This window comes from Aythya ferina (genome assembly GCF_964211825.1).
Source record: "Aythya ferina genome assembly, chromosome: 36".
Lineage (NCBI taxonomy): Eukaryota > Metazoa > Chordata > Aves > Anseriformes > Anatidae > Aythya > Aythya ferina.
Window position 1 is genome coordinate 63,337 of NC_140333.1, and position 22,433 is coordinate 85,769.

Sequence of the window (22,433 nt, forward strand, 5' to 3'; positions counted from 1 at the left end):
GGTTAAAGGGGCGGGGCTTTAGGGTGGGGAGGGAATTAGGTTAGAGTGAGCGTTGCCCTTTTAAGGGTTGGGGTGGGCCCCACTCGCTGTTGCCGCCTTAAGAACCGGTGCGGGCCCCCCGCGGCGCCATCGCCCTTTTAAGTGCCGCTCGCTCCCGGCATCGCCCCTTTAAGACCTCGGAGCCGCTCCGCCCAGAGCGGCCGCATCCGCCGGAAGCCGCCCCCTGCTTCCGCCCTTCCCCAAGATGGCGGCGCCCGAGCTGGAGGCGCTGCTGGAGGCGCTGCTGGAGCCCGACAGCGACGGCATCCGACGGGTACCGGCCGCGGGGCCGCGTGACCGGCCACGTGACGCGCCACGTGACGGGTCACGTGTCCTAACCCCCCCCCCCCCCTTTTAGGCCACCGCGCGCCTCCGCGAGGCCTTCGCCGACCCCCGGGCCCCGGCCGGGCTCGGGGAGCTCCTGGGCAGCGCCCCCCGCCCGCAGGTGAGGCGGTTTCCAGGCCCCCCAGGGGCATAAATGGCGGTTTCGGGGCCCCCCCATCACCACGTGGCGGTTTCGAGGTCCCCCGAGTCCCTGCATGGCGGTTTCAGGACCCCCAAGGTCCTAAATGTCGGTTTCCAGGCCCCCCAGGTCTTTATATGTCAGTTCTGAGCCCCCCCCAGGTGCCCACACGGCGGTTTCGGGGCCCCCCCATCACCACGTGGCGGTTTCGAGGCCCCCCGAGTCCCCACGTGTCAGTTTCAGGACACCCAAGATCTTAAATGTCAGTTTCAAGGCCCCCCAAATCCCTGTAGATCAGTTTCGAGGCCCCCCCAGTGCCCCCGCATCAATTTTCAGGCCTCCCCTGTCCAAATTTCACTGTTTTTTGGGGCTGCCCACCCAAATTTGGGGGTTTCGGGGCCTCTCCACCTAAATTTTGTCGGTTTCGGGGCCCCCCCAGGTCCGGCAGCTGGCCGCGGTGCTGCTCCGCCGTCGACTTTTGGGGCGTTGGCGGCGCCTGGACCCCGACCTGCGACAGAGGTGGGTGCCAGGTGGGTGGGGCTACATGGCAGAGGGGGCGGGGCCAACCCTAAGCCACGCCCCTCCCAAATTTCAGGCTCCCCACCCTATTGGCCGAAGCCTTGGAGCGGGAGACAGAGTGAGTACAGGCGCTGGTGGCGGTTTCGAGGACCCCACCCTAAAAATTTGGGCGGTTTCGGGGCTCCCACTGAAACCCACAGCGGTTTCAGGGGACCCCACTCCAAATTTTGGGGGTTTTGGGGCTCCCCTGCGAAATCCGCGGTGGTTTCAAGGCCCCCCCTTGCCCCCCCCCCAGGCATGCGGTGGTGGTGGCGCTGGCCCAGCTGGCGGCCCTGGTGCTGCGCCGGGGGGGGGTCGGCTCCTGGGGACCCCTGGGGGCCTGGGTGCAGGGGGCGGCCCGCGACCCCCGGCGGAAGGAGGTAAGGGCGGTTTCGGGACCCCCAAAAACCCGTTTTCCCCCAAATTTACCCCAAAACTGGGCGGGAGGGGCGGTTTCTAGGGAGTTTGGGGGAGGGAGGTGGGTAAATGGCGGTTTCGAGGCTCCCCACTCCCCATTTTCCCCCAATTTAGCCCAAAATGAGATGGGAGAGGGTGATTAGTAGAGTTTTTTTTGGGAGGGGAGGTCCCCAAATGTCAGTTTCAAGGCTCCCCCGATCCCATTTCCCTTATTTCCACCATAAAGGATGGTTTCAAGGCTCCCCACCCCCCAATTTCCCCCAATTTTCCCCCATAACGACTCGGGAGGGGCCGGTTTCAAGGGGTTTTGGGTGTGGGGGGGTCCCAAATGTCGGTTTCAAGGCCCCCCCCGCCCCCAGGTGTCCCTGCTGGTGCTGAGCGCGGCGCTGGAGGACGCCCCCCCGGCGCTGGCCCCCCACGGCCCCGCCCTGGCCGCGCTGTGCCGGGGGGGGCTGGAGCCCAGGGCGCCCCCCAGCACCCTCGCCTACGCCCTGCGCGCCCTGGGGGGGCTGGCGGCCACGCTGGGGGACGCCCACACGGTGAGTGGCGGTTTCGGGGCCCCCCCAAAAAAGTTACGGGGGTTTCGGGGTCCCCTGTATGAAGTTCTGGCAGTTTCAGGGCTCCCCCTATAAAGTTTTGGCAGTTTTGGGGCTTCCTCTATAGAATTATGGTGGTTTCAAGGCTCCCCCTGTAATATTATGGCGGTTTCGGGTCCCCCCCTATAAAGTTATCGGTGTTTTGGGGTGTCCCCTATAAATTTATGGGGGTTTCGGGGCTCCCCCTATAATATTTTGGTGGTTTCGGGGTCCCCCCTATAAAATTGTGGCGGTTTCAGGGTCCCCCCTGTAGAATTATGGCAGTTTCAGGGTTCCCCCTATAAAGTTATTGTGGTTTTGGGGTCTCCCCGACAAGGTTTTGGTGGTTTCAGGGCCCCCCAGGTTTCCCAAACCGGCCTTTTTTAGCCCCAAAGTTGTCCTGGGGACAACAAAACGGCAGTTTTGAGGCCGCTCTTGGCACAAAAATGCTGGTTTTTGCCCCAAAAAGGCGGTTTCGAGGATCCCCGTGAAAACGGTTTCAGGTTTTCTGTAATAGGGGACTCAAAATAACCCAAATTTGTGAGTTTTGGGGTTTTAAATAGTACTTTATGGGGTAAAATGAGTATTTTTTTGAACACTCCAAAAAACTTTTCTAATTTAACAAAAAAGTGACTTTTTTGCCCCAAAATCCCCCCCAGGAGCTGCTGCGGTCGCTGGTCCCCGACATCCTGAGGGCCCTGCGCACTCTGATCAACGCCGATGAGGTGAGTTTTGGGGTGAAAAACACCAATTTGGGGCAAAAATGCACATTTTGGGGCCTTTTCGGTGGTTTCGAGGCTCCCCATAAATTTTGCTCCCCTCTGCTTATTTTTTAGGGTGATTTTGGGGCATTTTTGGGGTTTTCGAGGTTCCCTGCGTTGTTTTGGGGCTAAATACCACGATTTTGGGGTAAAAATCACCATTTTATGGTCCGATATCCCCATTTTGGGTGCAAATACCGCCATTTATGTCAGTTTCAAGGCCCCCCCCACCCTTTTCTTCCCCCAAAACACCGGTTTCGAGGCCCCCGTGAACTAATTACCCCCCCCAATTAATCACCCTCCCCCCCAATTAATTAATCGCCCCCTAATTAATTGATCCCCCCCAGGAGCGTGGTGCCGACGCCCTGGAGGTCCTGGACGAGCTCCTGGCGGCCGCCCCCGGGGCCGTGACCTTTGACCTCCGCCCCCTGCTCGACCTCTGCCTGCAGGTGACCCCCGGAGGGGGCGGGGCTTAGGGGAGAGGGGGCGTGGCTCGAGTGGGCGGGGCCGCTAAGCCACGCCCCCTTCTGGCAGGTGGGCGGGGACTCGGCGCGAGGCCACGCCCTCAGGGCTCGGGCGCTGGCGACCCTCGGATTCCTCGCCCAGCAGCGGCCCCGCGTGCGTACTGGGAGGGACTGGGATATACTGGGAGGGACTGGGGGGGACTGGGAGGGGTATTGGGGGTTACTGGGATATACTGGGAGGGGTTTGGGGGAACTGGGAGGGACTGGGGGGGACTGGGGGGGACTGGGGGATACTGGGCGGTTACTGGGAGCTTACTGGTTTATACTGGGAGGCACTGGGAGGGGAGCGGGCCACCCTTGTGCGACCCGGGGGGGGGTCCCAGTGGGGTAGGGTCCCCTTTTATCACTCTGTACTGGTCCATACTGGTTTATACTGGTTCATACTGGTTTGTACTGGTTTATAGTGGTTTACACAGTTTTGTACTGGTTTTTATTGGTTCTTACTGGTTCGTACTGGTTCTTACTGGTTTATACTGTTTTATAGCGATTTATACTGGTTTGCCTTATACTAGTTTATACTGGTTTGTACGGGTTTGTACTGGTTTGTAGTGGTTTATACTGGTTCTTAATGGTTTATACTGTTTTATACTGGTTTGTACTGGTTCTTACTGGTCCGTACTGGTTCCCAGGCCCTGCTGCGGGGGGGGCTGCTGGGGGTGCTCCTGGGGGGGCTCCTGGGCCCCCTCTGCGCCCCCCCCCAGCGCCCGGACCCCGAGGATGAGGAGGAGCCGGGGGGGGACGAAGGCTCCCAGGGGGGGCCCAGCCCTCGCCACGCGGCCGCCCAGGTTTTGGGGCAAATTCTGGCCTTTCTGGGGCTTTTGGAGATGGGAGGGGGTGGGGGGGGTTAAGGGGATAGGGGAGTTTCAGGGGGGGTGGGGTTTTAGGGCGTTTTGGGTTGGTTTTGGGGTTTTTTGGGGGTTTGTTAATTTTGGGGGTTTTGGGTCATTTTGGGGGGTTTTAGTTGTTTTGTGGGGTTTATCGGTTTTGGGCGTTTGAGTTGTTTTGGGGGGTTTGCTCGTTTTAGGGGTTTTAGCCTTTTGGGTTTTTTTACCCCGTTTTGGGGTCTTTTCCCCCCGTCTTCGTTTTGGGGTGAATTTGGCCGATTTTGGGGTCCTGCAGGTGCTGAACGCGCTGGCGCAGGGGCTGCCCCCCGAGAAGCTGCTGAAGGAGCTGGTGAGGATGCATTTTTGAGGCAAAAAATGGGGATTTTGTGTCTGGGGGCGTTGAAAAAAGGGGATTTGGGGCAAAAACTTGGGGTTAGGGGGCAAAGAAATGGGGTTTTGGGGTAAAAATGTGTGGTTTTGGGTGTAAATAGTGGGTTTTGGGTTAAAAATATGGTGTTTTAGGTTAAAAATGTGGGGTTTGTGGTTAAAATACGAGATCTTTGGGTAAAAAATGTGGGCTTTTTGGTTAAAAACCCGGATTTTCCGGTTAAAACTTGGGGTTTCGGTTCTGAACGGGGAGGGTTTCGTTTCCGGGCGCTGCGTTTTGGGGTGAAAAAGCCAGGTTTTGGTTAAGGGGGGGTGGTCCCGCAGGTGCCGCTGCTGGAGCCGGCGCTGAGGAGCCCCCGGGCCTGGGAGCGCAAGGGGGGGCTGCTGGGGCTGGGGGCGCTCGGCGACGGCTGCGGGGGGGTCCTGCGCAGGAGGTGAGTGCTTTGGGGCGAAAAACGGCGGTTTTGGGCAAAAAGGGGAAACGGAGGGGTTTTGGGGTGATTTCGGGCGGTTTTGGGGCGTTCTGGGGGGATTTGGGGCATTTTGGGGTGGTTTAATGGGATTTAGGGGGAGATTTGGGGAGAGATTTGGGGCAATTTGAGGAGATTTGGGGCAATTTGGGGTGTTTTAATGGGATTTTGGGGAGGTTTGGGGTCTTCTGGGGGAATTTGGGGCATTTTGGGGGTATTTGGGGCTTTTGGTGGGATTTGGGGAGGGATTTGGGGGGAGATTTGGGGCATTTTAGTGGGATTTGGGTCAATTTGGGGTGCTTTAATAGGATTTTGGGGAGGTTTGGGGTCTTTTTAAGGTGATTTGGGGCATTTTTATGGGGATTTGGGTCATTTTGGGGTGGATTTGGGTTTTTTTGGGGGGTCTGACCCCATTTCCCCCCCAGGTACCTGTCCCCGGTGCTGGGGGCGCTGCGGGGGGGCCTGGGGGACCCCGAGGGGATGGTGCGGGGGGCGGCCGCCTGCGCCCTGCGGAGCCTGGACGAGTGCCTGCAGGTACTGGGAGCACTGGGAGGGGCCGGGGGGGCACTGGGAGGGAACTGGGAGGGGGCTTGGAGGGACTGGGAGGGGCTGGGGGGGCACTGGTCCATACTGGGAGGCACTGGGAGGGGCCTGGTCCATACTGGGAGGGTCCCACGCCATACTGGGATGCACTGGGAAGGCTTGGGGATAGAATGGGATGTACTGGGAGCTACTGGGAGGCTCCTAGTCCATACTGGGCCATACTGGGAGGGCTCTAATTTTTACTGGATGGCCCAGGAGGGGCTCTGGGGGGGAGTGGGCGGCCCATACTGGTTCATACTGGTTTATACTGGGCCGTACTGTTTTGTATTGGTTCATACTGGTTCGTACTGGTTCATACTGGTCTGTACTGGTGCAGCCCGAGGCGGGGGCGCTGGCCCTGGAGGCGCTGCCGGGGGCGCTGGCGGCACTGGGGGGGCCCCGGAGCTGGTTTGTACTGGAGGCACTGGTGGAGAGCGCAGGTGGGGGGGGGCCCCAAATTGGAAGGGTCCCCAAAATATTGGGGGGGGTCCCTAAATATTTGGGGGGTCCCTAAATAAGTGTGGGGGTCCCTAAAATATTAGGGGGGGGTCCCCAAAATTGGGGGGGGTCCCCAAATATAAGGGGGGGGTCTTAAATTTATTGGGGGGGTCCCCAAAATATTGGGGGGGTCCCTAAATAAATGGGGGGAGGGGGAACTCCTGGGGGGGGAGGGGAGTTCTGGGGGGGTGTCCCCAAATATTGGGGGGGGTCTTTGGGGTCGGGGGGGTCTCCCCTGAGGAGGGGTCCCCCAATTTTTGCCCCCCCCCCCCCAGGCGAGGGGCTGGAGCCGCTGCTGGAGCCGCTGCTGGGGGCGCTGCTGGGGGCGCTGGGACCCCCCCGCACCGAGCTGGCGCTCAGCGCCCTGCACACGCTGGGTGAGCCCCAAAACGCCCCGGAATTGACCCAAAATCCACCCCGCCCGGCCCCGAGGAGCCCAAAATGGTGAAAAATGGCCCCAAAATGGCCCCGAAATGGTCAAAAATGGCCCCGAGTACACCCAAATCAACCCCAGATGGACCCAAAATGCCCTGAAATTGCCCCAAAATCAATCCCAAATGGCCCCAAATGCCCCAAAATACCCCAAAATGGCCCCAAATCTGCCCAAAATGACCCCAAATGGTCCTGAATTGGTCAAATATGGCCCTAAATGGCCCCAAGTACACCCAAATCAACCTCAAATGGCCCCAAATACCCTGAAATTGCCCCAAAATCCACCCCATGTGGCCCTGAGTGCCCCAAAATGGCCCCAAATCAACCCCAAATGACCCCAAGTACCCCCGAAATGGCACCAAATGGCCAAAAATGGCCCCAAAATGGCCCCCAATCAACCCCAAATCAACCCCATGTGGCCCCAAGTACCCTGAAATGGCCCCAGAATGGTCAAAGATGGTCCCAAATATGCCCCAAATGGCCCCAAATCCACCCAAAATGCCCCGAAATGGCCCGAAATGGCCCCAAAATGGCCAAAAGTCTCCCCGAAATGCCCTAAAATGGCGCAAAATGGCCCCAAATCCCTTCCCAGGACCCCAAATCCCCCCCCGTGACCCCAAATCCCCCCCGTGACCCCAAATCCCCCCCCGTGACCCCAAATCCCCCCCGTGACCCCAAATCCCCCCTGCCCCTGTACCTGACCCCGTACCCCAGCGGGGGCGGCGGGTCCCCTGTTGCAGCCCCACGGGGGTCGCATCCTGGCGGCGCTGAGCCCCCTCCTGCAGCCCCCCCGGGACCCCCCCGGCCGCGCCCTGACCCTGCAGGCCCTGGGTGAGTTTTGGGGTGAAAAAACGCGGGTTTGGGGTCTTTGGGGGGGGTGGGGGAGCCCCAAAATGGGGGGGGGGTCAATGGGATTTGGGGCCGTATCGGGGTTTGGTGGCCCCCCAGCATTTTGGGGCGGGATCGAGGGACTCGGGGGGGTTCCGGGGGAGGTTTTGGGGTGAATTCCTCTCTTTTTGGGGCCCCCTGACCCCCCCGTGCCCCCCCAGAGGTTTTGGGGGCGCTGGGGGGGGCGGTGGCGGGGCCGGGGCTGCTGCCGGGGCTGGAGCTGGCGCTGAGGCTGGCGCAGGAGGAGGACGAGCCCGAGGGGCGCCGCGTGCTGTGAGTGCCCAAAATCCCCCAGATTCACCCCAAAATCCCACCCCGACACCCCCGGTTACACTCAGGTACCACAAAGGCCCCAAAATGGCCCCAAATGGCCCCAAAATGGCCCCAAACACCCCCCAAACACCCCCCAAATGGCCCTCTGATACTCACAATTAGCCCCCAGGTACCCAAAATCCCCTAAATTCACCCCAAAATATCCCTCCAACACCCCTGGTTGTGCCCAGGTACCCAAAATGCCCTAAAAAGGGCCCCAAAATGGCCCCAAAGCACCCCGAAATGGTCCCAAAACACCCCAAAATGCCCCTCTGATACTCACAGTTAGCCCACAGGTACCCAAAATCCCCCAAATTCACCCCAAAATCCCACCCTGACACCCCCAGTTGTTCCCAGGTACCCAAAAAGACCCCAAAATGCCCCAAACCCACCCCCAAAACCCCCCAAATCCCCCTTTCCCCCCCCTTCCCCTCCCCTTACCCCGCCCCCTTTGGCCACGCCCACTTGACCACACCCACTTTAGCTCTGCCCCTCGACCACGCCCTCTTTAACCCCGCCCCCTTTAACCCCACCCCCTTCCCCCAACCTATTTAACCCCACCCCCTTGAGCCCGCCCCCTTTGGCCCCGCCCCCGACCACGCCCCCCTGTGACCACGCCCCCTCTGGCCCCGCCCCCAGGTTCTCGCTGGCAGCGGCCGTGGCCGAGGCGCTGGGGGAGGGGGCGGGGCTGCTGCTGCCCCCCCTCCTCCCCCTCCTGCTGGGGGCCCTGCGCCGGCCGCCCCCCCCGGTGAGTCCCCAAAAACACCCAAAAACACCCAAAAACACCCAAAAACACCCAAAAACACCCAAAAACCTGCCCAGGACCCCAAAAGTGTGGCCGGGGGGGGTGGGGACCCCAAAAAATGTATTGGGGGGGCCTTGAAACCCCCAAAATGTGCCTTGGGGGGCCTTGAAACCCACAAAACGGACATTGGGGGGGCCTTGAAACCACCAAATCCCAACCGGGGGGGGCCTTAAAACCACCTAAAACTCCTGAAACCCCCCCCACAATGTCCGGGGGGGCCTTGAAACCCCTAAAATTTATTTGGGAGGGGCCTTAAAACCCCCCAAAATCCTCTGGGGGGGGCCTCGAAACCCCCAAAACCCCCCCAAAACCCCCAAAATCGCCGTTTTTGGCCCTTTTATTGCTCCTTTTCTGCCCCTTCTCCCTCCCCAAAATGGCATCGGGGGGGCGTGGCCTGCTGACAGGGGCGTGGCCTTCCTCTGGCCCCGCCCAGGCGGCCTCGGAGGCTCCTGATTCGTTCCTGCTGTTTGATGACGATGACGACGAGGAGGGGGCGGAGCCAATGGACGATGACGTCAGCAGCGAGGAGGAGGAGGAGCTAATCGAGTGAGGGGGCGGGGCTAGGTGCGGAGGGGGTGTGGCCTCGATTGGCCACGCCCTCCATCCTCACTGGCCACGCCCCCAGGGTGGAGGTGGGCGGAGCCTACGCGGCTGAGGTGGAGGACGCCTGCGAGGCCCTGGGGGAGATCGCGGAGCACAGCGGGTAACTGGGGGATACTGGGAGGGACTGGGAGGGACTGGGGGGGACTGGGAGGGACTGGGGGGGACTGGGAGGGACTGGGGGATACTGGGAGGGACTGGGAGGGGATTGGGAGGGACTGGGAGGGGACTGGGGGCTGACTGGTCCATACTGGGAAGCCCCTGGGGCCGTACTGGTCCATACTGGTCCTTACTGGTCCGTACTGGTTTCCCAGCGCCGCCTTCCTGCCCTACCTGGACCCCAGCCTGGAGGCGGTGATGGGGCTGCTGGCGGTGAGGCCCCGCCCCCTTTCCGTGACGTCAGACCCGGGGCGATGACGTCACGCCCTAGCGATGACGTCACCGCCCCCCCTGATGACGTCATCGCCCCCCCTCAGTTCCCATTGGCCGACGTCCGCGCCGCCGCCTACCAGGCCCTGGGCAGCCTCTGCCTGGGGGCGGGGCGAGCGCGAGGCCACGCCCCCAAGGAAGGTGAGGCCCCGCCCCCTGCCCCTGTTTTGGGGCTGTTTGGGGCGGTTTCGGGGTTTGGGGGAGATTTTGGGGGGATTTGGGGCCATTTGGGGTGCAAAATTTGGGGCTATTTTGGGTGAATTTGGGGCAATTTGCATCACAGAGTGGATTTGGGGTGGATTTGGGTCATTTTGGGTGGGTTTGGGGCTGTTTTGGGTCATTTTGGCGAGATTTGGGGCCATTTGGGAACAATTTTGGGTGATTTGGGGTCATTTTGGGTGGATTTGGGGCCGTTTGGGGTCACTTTGTGTGGATTTGGGTCCATTCCCGTCCATTTCGGGCTCTCCAGGACGGCTCCGTGTGTCTCGGGCCGGTTTTTGGGTCTAATTGCGGCGCTTTTGGGTCCCCCCAGCCCTGCAGGCGCTGACGCGGGCGGTGAGGGAGGAGCCGGGGGCGGGGCCGGCGCGGGGGGCGCTGGGGGGGCTGGGCCGGGCCCTTGGCTCCGCCCCCCCGCCCGAGCTGCTGCCCGCCATTGGCTGCCTGCTGGCTGACGTCATCGCCGGGAAGGTGGGGGCGGGGCCTGGGAGACGGGGGGCGGAGTTTGAGGGCTGGGGGCGGGGTTTGGGCTTGGTGGGCGGGGCTTAGGGACAAGGACTGGGATTTAAAGGGGAAAGGGGCGTGGTTTAGAGGAAGGGGAGGGGTTTGGGGGTTGGTGGGCGGGGCTTGGGTGGAAGGGGTGGGGTTTAATAAAAAATGGGCGTGGTTTAAAGGGAAAGGGGTGGGGTTGGGGAAGCAGGGGGTGGGGTTTTGAGCTGGGGGCGGGGCTTAGACCAAGGGGGCGTGGTTTAAATGTAAATGGGGCGTGGTTTAAAGGGAGGGGGCAGGGTTTAAAGGCTGGGGGTGGGGTTTAGAGCCAAGGGGCGGGGTTTGAGGCTGGGGGCGGGGTTTAGAGCCAAGGGGCGGGGTTTAGGAGGGCAAGGGGCGTGGTTTGAGGCTGGGGGCGGGGCTTAGGGGATGGGGCGGGGCTCGTGGGAGGTGCGTAGCCCATTTTTGGGGCATTTTGGGCCAATTCCTGCCGCTTTCCGCCCCGCAGATCGCCTGCCTGCAGCCGGGCGCGGAGGAGGAGGAGGAGGGGGAGGAGCAGGTGACGTGGGCGGGGCCTCGGGGGGGTGGGGGGCGGGGCCAGGTGGCCGGGGGGCGGTCACGTGACCCGGAAGTGGCCTTCCCATAGGTGGAGGCGGCGGCGGAGCTGCGGGAGCTGGCGGGGGAGGGGCTGGCGGCGCTGGCGGGCGGGGCCGGAGGGGGCGTGGCCTTCGCCGCCGCCCTGCCCCCCATGCTGGCCTGCCTGGTGAGGTCACGTGATCGGGGTTCGGGGGGTGGGCGGGGCCTGGTGACGTCACCGCCCTGACCCCGCCCCCTTTCTTTGGGCAGCGCGGGGACCTCCCGCAGCGCTCCTGGGCGGCCGCCATGCTGGGCGAGGTGGGCGGGGCCCTGGCGGGGGGCGTGGCCTCGGCCCTGCTGCCCCGCCTCGGCCCCGCCCTGGCGGCCGCCGCCCGCGACCCCCACCCCGAGGTGCGCGGCAACGCCCTCTGCAGCCTGGGCCGCCTGGCCGCCAACGGGGCGGGGCACAGCCCGTATCCATGGCAACAGGAAGGGAGGGGGCGGGGCACAGCCCGTATCCATGGCAACGGGTGGGAGGGGCGGGGCGGGAGGGGTGGGTGCCCCCAGTTGCCTAGCAACCCCTGCCAGGGAGGAGGACACGCCCCCTGTTGCCTAGCAACCATTAACGGCTCTCCTGGCCACACCCCCCCGTTCCCCAGCAACCCCCCGTGCTCTAATGGCCCTCCCTGGCCACGCCCCCCGTTGCCTAGCAACCCATAGTGAGGCCACGCCCCCTCCCCCTCCCACCCCCTGGGTCCTAGCGCCCCTCCCTCCCCCCCGTTCCCTAGCAACACCCTCAAGCCCCTCCCCTGTCGCTTAGCAACCGCTCAGGCCCCGCCCCCGTCGCCTGGCAACCCTTCGGCCCCGCCCCTTTTTCCTTGACGCGCTGGGGGCGTGGCCGGGGCTGGCGGCCGTGCGGGAGGCGCTGGGCAGGGAGGGGCCGGGCAGGGCCCGGGACAACGCCTGCGGGGCCCTGGCCAGGCACGGGGCGGGGCTACCGGCACGGCAGGTGGGCGGGGCCTAAAGGGGGCGGGGCCTCACGGGGAGGGGCCTGGGGAGGGCGGGAGGGGGGAGGGGGGGAGGGAGGGGGGAAGGGGGAGGGGTTGTGGGGGTGGGAGGGGCTTAAAGGGAGGGGCTTAAAGGGGGTGGGAGGGGCTTAAGGAGGGAGGGGAGGGGCTTGGGAGGGAAGGGGGAGGGGTTAAAAAGGGAGGGGGAGGGGTTAGGGGAAAGGGGAGGGGCTTAAATAAAGGAGGAGTGGCCTAAAGGGAGTGGGAGGGGCTTGGGGAAGGGTCTAAAGGGGGAGGGGAGGGGCCTAAAGGTGAGGGAGGGGGTGAGGAGGGGGCGTGGTTAAATGGGTGGGGGCGTGGTTATGAGTGGGGGCGTGGCCGGTTGTGCTGGGAGGGGCCTAGGGGGTGGGAGGGGCCGGTGGGCGGGGCCATGGGGCAGTGTGGGGGTGTGAAGGGGGCGGGGTTAACGGGAGGGGGCGTGGCTAACGACGGGGGGCGTGGTCTCCCCTGGCCCCGCCCCCAGGCGCTGTCGCTGCTGCTGCCGGCGCTGCCATTGGCCGAGGCGCAGGAGGAGGGCGTGGCCGTGGCCGAGTTCCTGCTGGGGCTGCCCCGAGAGGAGGTGGGCGGGGCCTCGAGGGGGAGGGGGCGGGGCCGGGAGGCGGAGGGGGCGTGGCCTCTGACCCCTGTCCCCGCCCCCCGCAGCTGGAGCCCTTCCTGGGGGCGCTGCCCAGGGCCCTGCGCGGATTCGTCGGCACCGGGACCCTGCCCGCAGGTGGGGGGGAGGGGGGGCTGGGGGGGGGCTGGGGGTGGTTATGGGGCACAGGGGGTGGTTGTGGGGCTGGGGGATGTGGGGCTGGGGGATCTATGGGGCTGGGGGCTATGGGGTGCAGATCTATGGGGCAGGGATGTGTGGGGCGGAACATGTGGGGCAGGATCCATAGGGATTATGGGGGGCGGAATCTATGGGGCAGGGATGGACCCGTGGGGCTGGGGGCTGGGTGGGATCCATGGGGCAGGAGCTATGGGGCAGGGTCGGGGGGCGGAGCCTAAAACGGGGCGGGGCTTCCCCACGGGGGTGTGGTCTCCCTGGGGCGGGGTCGCGGTGGGCGTGGCCTCCCCGTTGTGGGCGTGTCCTCCCGCCGTGTCCCCGCCCCCAGAGCTGGAGGTGGGCGTGGTCTCGCTGCTGCGCCACGCCTGGGGGCGGAGCCCGGAGCTGGTGGGCGGGGCCTTGGAGCAGCTCCCGCCCCCCGACGCCGCCCGCCTGCGCCACGCCCTCTTCGGCCCCGCCCCCTCCGAGACGTCATCGCCCGCCGGCGGCCAATAAAAGACGGGAGTGGGCGGAGTCACGCCGAGGCCACGCCCCCTCCTCTATTCCTCCGCGGGCGGGGGGCGGGGCCCGGGGCGGAGCCCAATGGGCGCGAAGGGGCGGGGCTGGGCCAGCCGCAGCCAACCGGCGGCGCAGAGCTCTGCCAGGGGGCGGGGTCAAGCGTCAGGGGGCGGGGCCTGCTACAAGCCACGCCCCCTCCCTTTGAGGCCCGGCCCCGCCCACTCACCCAGCGCCACCCGGAAAAGGCGGGCCACCGCCGCGCGGGGCGGGGCCGGGGGGAGGAGCCCCAGAAGCTCCGCCCCTTCCGGCCGCCCCGCCCCCTCCAGCAGCAGCCTGGGGGGGATTGGAGGAGAGGGGCGGTGACGTCACAACGCGGTCACGTGGTGGGAGGGGCGGGGAGGGGGCGGGGCTTGTTGTCACGTGACCTGCGCAGGGCGGGGCTGCCCAGGGGGGGCGGGGGCAGGGCCACCTCCAGCAGCTCCGGGACCTCCACGATGGGCGTGGTGGGCGGGGCCAGCGTCGGGCTGCGAGGGGGCGTGGTCAGCGGAGGCCACGCCCACCGCTCCCTCTCCCCCGTTGGCCACGCCCCCCTCGTCACTCACCGCCGCTCCTCGGGCGGGGCCAGGGGGCGGGGCCAGGGGCGGGGCTCCTCCTCCATGGTCTCCAGGGACACCTCTGGGGGGGCGGGGCCATGGGACCCATAGCGCCCCATAGGGACCCACAGTGCCCCATAGAGCCCCATAACTGCCCCATAGCCACCCCAAAGGCACCCGTAGTGCCCCATAGAGACCCTACAGTGCCCCATAGCCAGCCCCATAGGGACCCACAGGGACCCAGAGTGCCCCATAGAACCCCATAGCCACCCCACAGCCACCCCATAGCGCCCCACATATACCCCATAGTGCCCCATAACCGCCCCATAGCCACCCCATCTGCCCCCCTATCACCCCACACCACCCCATAGCTGCCCCATAGCGCCCCACAGCGGGGTCTCACCCGAGGACAGCGGCACCGGCAGGCTGGGCTCCAGCGCCTCGCGGGGCACCTGTGGGGCAGGAGCTGTGGGGCACGGCCCCCCTGGCCCCATAACCACCCCCCAGCCCCATAACCACCCCCCAGCCCCACAACCAGCCCCCTCTGCCCCACAACCTCACCTCCACCTCGCTGGGCAGCTCCATGGGGCCCGGGTGGGCCCCGCGGCCCCACAGCTCCCCCAGCTCGGGGGGCAGCCACCCTGTGGGGCACAGTGGGGGGCACTTGTGGGGCTGCCCCATAGCGCCCCATAAGTGGGGGGGGACTGGGGGGGCACTCACCGATGGTTGGGGTCTGGAAGAGCTCAGCTGGGGGAAGGCGGCGCAGGGGGGGGGGCTCCGGGATCACCTGGGGGAGACCCACGGATGTGTGGGGCAGCCCCATAGATCTGTGGGGCAGCCCCATAGAGCCCAGGGTGGCCCCATAGATTCCCAGAACCACCCCACAGACCAAGGAGGGTGCCCCATAGATACAAGCAGTGCCCCACAGATCTATGGGGCAGCCCCACGGATCCATGGGGCCAAATCCCAGATCTATGGGGCCGCCCCCCACTCACCAGGGGCTGGCAGTGCGCGTGGGGCTGCAGCAGCAGCGCCCGGAACTCGGCCTGGGGGAGCTGGGGCTGGGGGTCCCTGTGGGGCAGCCGTGGGGCGCGGCGGCGCCGGGGGACCTGGGGGGGGCACGAGCCGTCAGTGGGGCAGCCCCACGGCGCCCCCCGGCCCCATAGCGACCCCCCCAGCCCCACAGACTCACCTTGGGCGGCAGCACGCCGGGCTCCTCGGGTGGGCGCGGAGCTGGGGGGCAGGCATGGGGCGGGGTGAGGGGCTGCCCCACAAGTGGCCCCGTGCCCCATAAGTGGTCCCCGGCCCCATAAGTGGCCCCACAGGTAGCCCCCAGCCCCCCAAGTGCCCCCCAAGCTCTCACCGGGGGGCAGCGTCGGCTCCTTCGTGACCTCCACGACCTCCTCCACTGTGGGGCAGCAGCGGCACCGTGGGGCTCAGCCCCCCAAGCGGCCTCCCCCTGCCCCATAAGTGCCCCCCCCGCCCCATAAGTGCCCTCACCGGTGGGCAGGAGCTCGGGCTCGACCTCGACCTCGACCAGCAGCTGCAGCTCCCGCGGCGTCACCTCGGGCAGCTCCTCCTGCGCCCCACAGCGCTATGGGGCAGCCCCACGGCGAGCGCCCGCGCCCCATAACTTGTGGGGCAGCCCCCCGCCCCCCGGCGTGCCCCATAACTTGGGGGGCGCCCACCTCCAAGACCGGCACCGTGGGGAGCTCGGGCTCGCGCAGGGTGATGACCTCGGGGGACACCGTCAGCGCTGTGGGGCGGGATGTGGGGCAGGGCGGTGTGGGGCAGGGTGTGGGGTGGCCCCACAAGCGCCTGCCCCACACTTGTGGGGCTGGGACTCACCGGGAGGGGGCAGCTCCATCGGGGGCAGCTCCTCCAGGCGGGGGAGCTGGGGGGAGATGGGGGGCGGTGTGGGGCGGCTGGGGGGGCTATGGGGCAGCCATGGGGCAGCCATGGGGCAGCCATGGGGTCACCATGGGGAATCTACAGGGCCGCTATGGGTAATCTATGGGGCACTGTGGGGTCACTATGGGGTGCTGTGGGGCAGCTATGGGGCAATGTGGGGTGTCTGGGGCAGCCATGGGGCAGTTATGGGGTCACCATGGGGAATCTGTGGGGCTGGGGCCTCTATAGGGAATCTATGGGGTAGCTATGGGATGTCTATGGGGCTCTATGGGACTCCTATGGGGAATCTATGGGGCACTGTGGGTCGCTATGGGGCAGCTATGGGGCCTCTACACAGAATCTATGGGGCCGCTATGGGGCAGCCATGGGGCGCTGAGGGGCAGTTATGGGGTCACTATGGGGCGCTATGGGGAATCAAGGGGGCGCTATGGGGAAGTTACAGGGTCGCTATGGGGCAGCTATGGGTAATCTATGGGGCGCTATGGGGCAGCTATGGGGCGGTACCTCCATCAGCTCGGTGGGGCTGGGCAGCGGGGGGGCCATGACCCCAAAGAAGGGGTCCGGGGCCAGCTCCAGCGTCGCCATCAGGGCGCGGGCGTCGGGCAGCAGCTGGGGGCTGGGGGGCGGTTATGGGGCGGTTATGGGGCGCTGTGGGGCAGGCTATGGGGCAGGTTATGGGGCAGGCCGTGGGGCGGGCGCTGTCTCACCGCCGGGGGGGGCTGAGGTCGATGTTGGGGGGCGGCTGCACCCGGTTCAGGCGCTCCAGGACCTGCGCGGCCTCCTCTGGGGGGCAGAGACCCCATGGAGACCCCATAGCGCCCCATAGACACCCCATAGCGCCCCATAACCACCCCATAGCGCCCCATAACCACCCCACAGACCCCCCAATACCCCCCTGTGACCCCCATAGCCCCCAATAACCCCATAGACCCCCCCCATAACCCCCTATGACCCCCCATAACCCCAATAATCCCCCCCATAACCCCCCTATAACCCCCTATAACCCCCCATAACCCCCCTATAGCCCCCCAATATCCCCCCATAACCCCATATCCCCCCCCATAGCCCCCCATAGCCCCCTATGACCCCCTATAACCCCCCATAGCCCCAATAACCCCATAACCCCCCCAATAACCCCCCATATCACCCCCATAACCCCAATAATCCCCTATAGCCCCCCATAACCCCCCATATCCCCCCCCATAACCCCCCAGAGCCCCCCCTACCCTGGGTGTGCTGGCACTGCCTCCCGTAGACCCTGGCCAGGCCGAGCTGCAGCAGGGCCGCCAGGTAGAGGGAGCAGCGGGGGGGCGGGGCTCCGGGCACGAGGGGCGGGGCCAGGGAGCCGGGGGGCGGGGCCGAGCCCAGCACGAAGCACAGCAGGGCCGCGCTGGGGGCGGGGCCAGGGGAAGGGGCGGGGTCACGGGGAAGGGGCGGGGCCGGGGGCCCATAGAGCCCTAGAGGGACCCAGAGGGCCCCATAGAGCCCCCCCAGCGCCCCATAGACCCCCATAGGGCCCCATAGAGCCCCAGAACCACCCCATAGCTCCCCATAGCGCCCCATAGACCCCCCATAGCGCCCCATAGACCCCCCATAGGGCCCCATAGACCCCCCCATAGACACCCATACCCACCCCATAGCTCCCCATAGCGCCCCATAGAGCCCCCATAACCACCCCACACCCACCCCATAACCCCCCAAAACCCCCCCATTTCCCCCATAGACCCCCCCTTATCCCCCATAACCCCCTTTAGGACCCCCTAGACCCCCATAACCCCCCCATACCCCCTCCAGAGACCCCCATTCCCACCCCATAACCCCCCATAGACCCCCCCTACCCCCCCCAATTCCCCCCATACCCCACCCCCCACCCCCCCGATTTTCCCAAATCCCCCCGAATTTCCCCCAAATCCCCACCATGTCCGGGGCACGTCCACGGCCAGCGCCTCCCGGCGGAGCAGGCGCGAGCTGCACGTGGCCGCCAGCCTGGGGGCGGGGCCACAGGGGGCGTGGTCAGCGCCGTGGGGGGCGTGGCCTCGGCTATAAAAGGGGGGCGTGGCCCCGCCCCCTACCAGATGGTGCCGAAGCAGCCGGAGCGGCGCTGCAGGACCTCGGGGTGGTAGAACATGGCTGGACCCGAAAAGGCAGGGTTTTCACCCAAAAAAAAGGGGGTGTGGGGCGGAAAAAGAGCCCCGGCAGGATCTCGGGGGGCAGAGCGGGAGTTTAAGACTAAAAAAAGCGAAGTTTTAGCCCAAAAGGAGGCGGTTTTAGCCTCAAAAGATGCGGTTTTAGCCCAAATCCGCCGCTTTTCACCCCAAAACTGCCCCCAAACCCCTCTGTTTTGCCCTAAGCCCACCAATTCTGACCCCAAACAGTTTTTTTTTCCCCTCAAACTGCCGGCTTTTCACCCCAAACCGCGAGTTCGAGCCCCAAAACCCGGGTTTTTAACCCCAAAAAGGGAGTTTTTTCCCCAAACCGCCGCTTTTCACCCCAAAAACCGCCCCCAAACCCGTCTATTTTGCCCCCAAACCCGTCTTTTCTTCCCCTAAACCACCGATTTTTCACCCAAAAGCACTAGTTCTAGCCCCAAAACCCCTGTCTTTAGCCCTAAAACCCGGCTTTTTAGCCCCAAACCGTGAGTTTTAGCGCCCAAAACCCAGTTTTCTAGCCCAGAACCGCCGCTTTTCACCCCAAATCCGCCCCAACCCCCTCCTTTTTGCCCTGTACCCAGCAGTTCTGCCCCCAAACCCCAATTTCTGCCCTGAACTCCCTTTTTTTTTGCCCCCAAATCCGGCTTTTTTCCTCAAACCCCTCAAAAACCGCAAGGCTTTGCCCCGAATCCGGGATTTGTGCCCCCAAACCCAACTTTTTCACCCCAAAACCGCGGAGTTTTGCCCCGAATCCGGTCTCTTTCACCCCAAAACCACCCCCAGCTGAGGCGTCCTGCCCCGAATCCCCGCTTTTAACCCCAAACTCGCCAAAAAGCCGCTTTCGGCCCCAAAACCCGGCGCCCCTAATTTGCTTTTTTTGGCCACGAAGTGGGAATTGAGCTAAAAACTGAGGTAAAAAGAGTCTAAAAGTGGCCCAAAAGCGCCGGGTTTCACCCCAAAACCCTTCGCTCAGCCCCGCACTGCCGCCTCCTGCCCCAATTCGCCCCAATTAGCCTTAATGAGCCTCAATTAGCAGCAAGGATCCAGCTCCGGGGAGGCGCCGCCGGCGCTGTGCGGGCGCCCCGCTGCCGCCCCCTTTTGTACCCGGCGCGGCGACCAATCAGCGAGCGGCTCGCCTCAGCGCCGCCGGCCAATCAGCGGCGGAGCTGCCGGCGCGCTGACCCCGCCCCTCTCCCCGGCGCGGCGGGAAAGGCGGCGGCCAATAGGAGCGCGCGGCGCCTCAGCGGGACGGTTGCCATGGGGACGGCGCGGCCAATCAGAGCGCGGCGCCTGCGGGGCGGGACCCAATGGCGACAAGGCGGCCAATGGGCGTGAAGCTGGGTTCCCATAGAGACAGCGCGGCCAATGGGAGCGCGCGTCCTCACGTGGGGGCGGTTGCCGCGGAGACGGCGCAGCCAATGGGAGGGCGCGGCGCGGATTTGGGGCGAAAACGGCGGAAATCGGGCAAAAACGGAGCAAAGCGGGACAAAAGTGGAGAAAACGGGGGAAATCCGGCGGGGCTTTAATTGGCGGGATCCGCGGCGGCGCCCAGGAGGCGCTGGGCCAGGGCCTGCTCCAGCTGGGGGCGGGGACAGAGACACGGGGGGCGGGGCCTCAGTCGGAGGCCACGCCCCCTGGGGAGGCCACGCCCACCCCATAGGGCCCCATTGAGCCCTATAGGGCCCCATAGAGCCCCATAGCACCCCATAACCCCACATAGCCCCCCACAGAGCCCCATAACAAGCCCCATTGAGCCCCATAGCGCCCCACAGTGCCCCACAGAGCCACACAACCAGCCCCGTAGTGCCCCATAGCACCCTATAACCCCCCATAGAGCCCCATAGAGCCCTATAGAGACCCACAGCCAGCCCCATAGCGCCCCATAACCACCCCATAGCACCCCATAGAAACCCACAGAGCCCCATAGAGCCCCATAGCACCCTATAGAGACCCATAACCCACCCCATAGAGCCCCACAGTGCCCCATAACCAGCCCACACCACCCCATAACCCCTCATAACCCCCCATAGCGCCCCATAAGCACCCCATAACTCCCCATAGAGCCCCACAACCCCCCCATAGAGCCCCATAACCACCCCCCATCCCCGGTAGCCCCTCCCCCTCCAGGCCCCGCCCCCCTCAGGCCCCGCCCACCTGTAGCACCGCCCCCTGTGCGCAGGCCCCGCCCCCTGGGCGGAGCTCCCCGGGGGTGGCCGCCAGCAGCACGCGGTGCTCGGGGGGGGGGCCCAGCCCCAGGCGGTGCCGCTGCAGCTCTGGGGGGACAAAAAGGGGGGGGGGGGGTTAGGGGGGGGCTATGGGGTGCTATGGGGCTCTGTGGGGTCTCTATGGGGCACTATGGGGTGTCTATGGGGTGCTATGGGCCACTGTGGGGTCTCTATGGGGCTCTATGGGGGTTTATGGGGCGCTATTGGGGCTGGCTATGGGGTCCCTATGGGCCAGGCAGTCCCTATGGGGCCCCAATGGCTCCCTATGGGGCCCCGCCCACCTCCCCCAGGCCCCGCCCCCCTCCCTCAGGCCCCTCCCACCTTGTTCAGACCCCATCCACATCCCATAAACCCCTCCCACCCCCTTTAGACCCCTCCCACCCCCTTTAGGCCCCGCCCCCTCCCCGTGGCCCCGCCCCCTCACCCTCCCGGAAGCGCCGGCTGTCGAAGGCAGCCACCAGCGGCTCCTCCCCCTGGGGCCAGGCCCCGCCCCCCGGCTCCCCGGCATGGGGGGCGCGCAGGGCCAGGCCCCGCCCCCGGGGGCGTGTCCGGAGGAAGAGGCCCCGCCCCCCGCTGGCCACCAGCAGCCCCCGGCCCAGCCCCGCCACCAGCGCCTCCAGGGCCGGGGGGGGCGGGGCCGGGATGAGGAGGCGGGGCAAGGGGGCGGGGCCGTGGGCGGGGCTTCCGGCGACCGCCAGCAGGTATTCGCCGGCCGGAAACCACGCCCTCCAGGCCAGGGCCCCGCCCACCCAGAGGGACAACCCCAGCGCTGCGTCGCCTGGTGGGAAAAGGGGCGGGGCTTAGAGCCAGGGGGAGGGGCTTAGAGCGAAGGGGAGGGGCTTAGAGGCAAAGGGAGGGGCTTAGAGCCGGGGGAGGGGCCTAGCAGAGAGGCCACGCCCCCTTTTTGGTAAGGAGGGGGGCGGGGCTTACCTTCTGCCGGGGGGAGGGGCTCCGGGCTGTCCAATAGGATGGCGAGCTGCTGGGAGGGGGGCGGGGTCACGGCAGCGGGAGGGGGCTGGGCTGCAAAAAGAGGGCGTGGTCAACCCGAGGCCACGCCCCTTTCATTAAGCCACGCCCCCCTGGGTAAGGCCACACCCACCTGGGCTCCGCTCCGCCTCCTCATCTTCTGGGCTGGGGGGTGGGGTCTGGAGGAGTAGGGGGTGTGGTTACTTACAGGCCACGCCCCTCTAGGCCCCACCCACCTCCCCTTTAGGCCCCGCCCCTCACCGTGTCATCGCTGCGTGGCTCCGCCTCCTCCTTGTGCCCCTTGGAGCTGCGCCGGGGGGCGGGGCCTGGGGAGAGGGAGTGGGGGGAGAGAACCCGGAAGTGCGGCCGGAAGTGGGCGGGGCCACCGGAAAGGCGCCCCATAGGGCGAAACCGGAAGTCCGTACAGCCAAACCGGAAGTCCGTACAGGAAATCCGGAAGTGAAACCGGAAGTCGGTATAGAGAACATGAAAATGAAACCGGAAGTGCCCAGGGGAGGTGCGCACCCCCTTTAAGCGGCCCCCCGGAAACCAAAGGACCCGGAACTAAGGTTCCGCCCACGGAATTTCAAGCCCCATTGCCCCTCCCCCTCACCTCCCGGCCCCGCCCCCTCCCCGGCGTTGGCCCCGCCCCCCGTGGTGACGCACCGTGGCGCTGTGGGCGTGGCGCCAGCAGGCGGTACACCTTGTAGGGGCGGGGCCCGTCCAGGCGGGCGCGCTCGGGCAGCTCCTGCAGCTCGGGGCACTTGTGCAGGGCGCAGCGCAGCCGGGTCTTGCAGATGGCCGGGCCCGGCGGGGGCGTGGCCCCTTTGTACTCCGCCCACGCCTGTGACGTCACCACCAGGGGGGGCGGGGTCACTCGGGGGGCGGGGCCAAATGGGGCAAAGGGGGGGAAACGGGGAGGGAGGGGGGAGGGGGGGGCGTGGCTCGCCCTGGGGGGGCGTGGTCACCTGGCAGAGGGCGGCGGCGGCCCCGCCCCCAGGCCCGCCTTTTCCGGCGCGCTCCCAGGGCACCCTGAGGGCGCTGCGGGCGGCGTCGTCGAACTCCAGCCCCGGGAAGCGGCCGCTCTGCGCCTGCGCCAGCAGCCAGGGCAGGAGGCGGCGCCGCCCTGACGTCATCTCCGCCGGAAGACGCCTGCAGCGACCCGGAAGCGCCCCGTGAGAACCTGGAAGCGGCGCCGCGGGACCGCAGCCGGGCTCCGGGGGGGGGTTTGGGTGGATTTCGGGGGATTTTGGGGTCCTGGGGGAGGTTTGGGGGTCCCGGGGGGTCCCCTGGGTGCCGTTTCCCCCCCTCACCCCCCCCCCCGCCGCCTCCGCAGCTCACCGCGCGCGCGCCGCCGCCGTCACGTGACGCCGGAGCCCGCCCCCGCCACGTGACTTCCGCCCCCAGGC

The 22,433-nt window shown here is 65.9% G+C and overlaps 3 protein-coding genes across 4 annotated transcripts; 1 reads left to right on the top strand and 2 right to left on the bottom strand.

The window, feature by feature from the left end:
• Positions 1–234: 234 nt before the first annotated feature.
• Positions 235–13,210, top strand: IPO4 (importin 4). The gene is made up of 30 exons (XM_084502088.1): positions 235–313; positions 398–484; positions 942–1,021; positions 1,098–1,139; positions 1,317–1,440; positions 1,837–2,016; positions 2,712–2,777; positions 3,161–3,262; positions 3,348–3,431; positions 3,967–4,122; positions 4,457–4,510; positions 4,873–4,982; positions 5,444–5,552; positions 5,938–6,040; positions 6,374–6,475; positions 7,245–7,361; positions 7,580–7,691; positions 8,370–8,478; positions 8,969–9,081; positions 9,161–9,238; positions 9,450–9,507; positions 9,612–9,705; positions 10,097–10,251; positions 10,778–10,828; positions 10,916–11,032; positions 11,116–11,318; positions 11,737–11,854; positions 12,376–12,471; positions 12,555–12,624; positions 13,010–13,210. Exons 1-30 carry the CDS (start codon positions 245–247, stop codon positions 13,174–13,176), a joined length of 3,126 nt encoding a protein of 1,041 aa, XP_084358214.1. The 5' UTR covers positions 235–244; the 3' UTR covers positions 13,177–13,210.
• On the bottom strand, positions 13,109–19,189 carry REC8 (REC8 meiotic recombination protein). 2 transcript variants are annotated; one of them, XM_084502092.1, is made up of 18 exons: positions 17,756–19,189; positions 17,601–17,669; positions 16,910–17,073; positions 16,391–16,466; positions 16,188–16,299; positions 15,621–15,666; positions 15,461–15,528; positions 15,273–15,351; positions 15,136–15,180; positions 14,965–15,005; positions 14,768–14,881; positions 14,493–14,559; positions 14,334–14,413; positions 14,176–14,224; positions 13,782–13,854; positions 13,605–13,703; positions 13,406–13,512; positions 13,109–13,318 (listed from the first exon to the last, which is right to left on the bottom strand). In XM_084502092.1, the coding sequence occupies exons 1-18, from the start codon at positions 17,809–17,811 to the stop codon at positions 13,221–13,223; spliced, it is 1,443 nt and encodes a 480-aa protein (XP_084358218.1). In that variant the 5' UTR covers positions 17,812–19,189; the 3' UTR covers positions 13,109–13,220. The 2 variants fall into 2 exon arrangements, with proteins under 2 accessions (XP_084358218.1, XP_084358219.1); XM_084502093.1 differs by lacking the exon at positions 15,621–15,666 and having other exon boundaries at positions 17,601–19,189.
• Positions 19,190–19,325: 136 nt separating this feature from the next.
• On the bottom strand, positions 19,326–22,256 carry LOC311426003 (interferon regulatory factor 9-like). The gene is made up of 8 exons (XM_084502094.1): positions 21,993–22,256; positions 21,691–21,868; positions 21,286–21,350; positions 21,158–21,203; positions 20,989–21,078; positions 20,483–20,836; positions 19,988–20,106; positions 19,326–19,412 (listed from the first exon to the last, which is right to left on the bottom strand). The coding sequence occupies exons 1-8, from the start codon at positions 22,158–22,160 to the stop codon at positions 19,356–19,358; spliced, it is 1,077 nt and encodes a 358-aa protein (XP_084358220.1). The 5' UTR covers positions 22,161–22,256; the 3' UTR covers positions 19,326–19,355.
• Positions 22,257–22,433: the final 177 nt, after the last annotated feature.

Coding starts and splice junctions, on each gene's coding strand:
- IPO4 (XM_084502088.1), top strand. CDS start 245: ATGGCGGCGCCCGAGCTGGAGGCGCTGCTGGAGGCGCTGCTGGAGCCC. Junction 3,432..3,966: donor TCGCCCAGCAGCGGCCCCGC/GTGCGTACTGGG, acceptor ACTGGTTCCCAG/GCCCTGCTGCGGGGGGGGCT. Junction 7,362..7,579: donor CCTGACCCTGCAGGCCCTGG/GTGAGTTTTGGG, acceptor GTGCCCCCCCAG/AGGTTTTGGGGGCGCTGGGG.
- REC8 (XM_084502092.1), bottom strand. CDS start 17,811: ATGTTCTACCACCCCGAGGTCCTGCAGCGCCGCTCCGGCTGCTTCGGC. Junction 14,882..14,964: donor CCGGCGTGCTGCCGCCCAAG/GTGAGTCTGTGG, acceptor TGCCCCCCCCAG/GTCCCCCGGCGCCGCCGCGC. Junction 14,225..14,333: donor AGCTGCCCAGCGAGGTGGAG/GTGAGGTTGTGG, acceptor CCTGCCCCACAG/GTGCCCCGCGAGGCGCTGGA.
- LOC311426003 (XM_084502094.1), bottom strand. CDS start 22,160: ATGACGTCAGGGCGGCGCCGCCTCCTGCCCTGGCTGCTGGCGCAGGCG. Junction 21,351..21,690: donor GCCACGCCCACAGCGCCACG/GTGCGTCACCAC, acceptor CCCTCTCCCCAG/GCCCCGCCCCCCGGCGCAGC. Junction 21,204..21,285: donor AGCCACGCAGCGATGACACG/GTGAGGGGCGGG, acceptor CTACTCCTCCAG/ACCCCACCCCCCAGCCCAGA.